This window comes from Temnothorax curvispinosus, unplaced genomic scaffold (assembly GCF_003070985.1).
Source record: "Temnothorax curvispinosus isolate PA1 unplaced genomic scaffold, ASM307098v1 QBEX01002286.1, whole genome shotgun sequence".
NCBI lineage: Eukaryota > Metazoa > Arthropoda > Insecta > Hymenoptera > Formicidae > Temnothorax > Temnothorax curvispinosus.
Window position 1 is genome coordinate 1 of NW_020212066.1, and position 1862 is coordinate 1862.

Below are 1862 nucleotides of genomic sequence, written 5' to 3' on the forward strand. Positions count from 1 at the left end.
CGTCGAATGAACTCCCCGTTCTCGAAATTGCTCCCGAAGCCTGAGACTCACGAGCCTGCTCCACCAGCCTCTGCCGAGAAACAGCTAGCTATGGAGAAGCAGTTCTTGAAACATCATGGCGCCCGACCCCGTTACCTAACGTTGGGCGACCGCGTAATAGTCCTTACTCGCAAGGACAAAAGAGAACAAGGCGTTATTCATAAAGTACTATCACAAACTCGCTACTCTGTACGCCTTGAAGACGGAAGAGTCATCGACCGCCACATCAATCATATCTGGAAGGGAGGTTCCGACCCGTCAACCCGGCCCGAGAGTCTTATGGACGACTGGTCGCTCCTACAGCCGCCCACGCCGGAAACGCCTCCTACTTTGGAAGCTGATCACCAGCCGGCTGCATCCCCTGCAGCCCAGACCCCAGTCATTCAGGAACCTAACCCTCCTGTAAACCTGTCGACGCCGGCTAGACCCGCTTGTAATCGGATGGCTCCGAAAAGACTAATCTTGGATCCATCCGCTAAAAGTTACTCTCAGCGGTAACTTCCCAAGGGGGGAGATGTTGGGTATCGATACCGACGCTATCCGGCGCTGTGGTCGCGCCGCACTGTGGAGGGGCGCAAGCTACCGGTCCCCGTGTCAGTCCCCGCCCGAGCACGGTCACGCTATGACCTATTGTATTTAGTCCGACATTAAACTATAGTAACTGCACATATATCTGTCTCGGCTTCGTGTACCTTGTTGCATCGATCTCTCATCCTATCCCCGTCATCCCGTATACTAAGGTATCTCGTGACGGACCTAACAGATTGTACAGATAAAATGGTTGCACAATAAATGGTTTAATGGAGACATATTGGAAGCAATTAAGGAGAGGGATAAGAAATATAAAGAGGCCATAGAGAGTAGGAATCCGTAGGTGTGGACGGATTTTAAAAGGTGTAGAAACAGAGTCGTTAAACTAATTAGAGATAGAAAAACGGAATACTTGTTAGATCAAATTGACACATTTAAAGGCGACTCATATAAATTATGGAAAGCAATTAAGACTAATATATTGAAATCTAATAAAAATAATGAATATGGAGTAGGTATATTGATAGACGGAATAAGATATGAGAATGATTTAGAGATATAGCTGATAAACTAAATAAATATTTTATTGAAAGTATTGATGAAATTGTTGAAAGTATAGAAATAGGGGATGAAAAGTTTTGTGACTACTTAGGTAATAAGGGAGAAGGTGTGATGGAGAGTTTTGAGGAGGTAACAAATGATGAATTATCAAAGATAGTTAGAAAATTAAAACGTAAAAGTGGGACAAATGAGGGTATTAGTACGATAGTTTTACAATGGGCATATGAAACAATGAATGGAATATTTTTGGAGGTTTGCAATATGTCTTTAGCCAAAGGGGTCTTTCCGTCGGAGTGGAAATGTTCTACTGTTGTACCGATACCTAAAGTAACAGGATCAAATGATGCGAAAAATTTGCGACCGATTAATATGTTGCCAATGTATGAGAAAGTATTAGAAACCGTAGTAAAATCGCAATTAGATAAATTCTGTGAGGAGCACAATATTATTACCGATTGCCAATCGGGCTTCAGAAATAGCTACTCGGGTGAAACTGCGTTACAAAGTGTAATATCTGAGTGGAAATTAGCAATAAGTAAAGGTAATAAGATTAGAGTTGTTTTTCTGGACTATTGTAGAGCTTTCGAGACAATAAATAGAAAGATATTAATTGCTAAATTGGAATTTCTTGGATTTGAAGGAACGGTTATCTCTTGGTTACAAGATTATGTGAATAATAGAGTATGTTCGAGAGCGCGCGCGGTGGCGCGAGAAAGCGCGAGGTAGAGGAC

General features: G+C 42.7%; 1 protein-coding gene across 1 annotated transcript; it reads left to right on the forward strand.

Moving 5' to 3' along the window:
• Positions 1–6: 6 nt before the first annotated feature.
• Positions 7–537, forward strand: LOC112468953. The gene has a single exon (XM_025038386.1). It carries the CDS (start codon positions 7–9, stop codon positions 535–537), a length of 531 nt encoding a protein of 176 aa, XP_024894154.1.
• Positions 538–1862: the final 1325 nt, after the last annotated feature.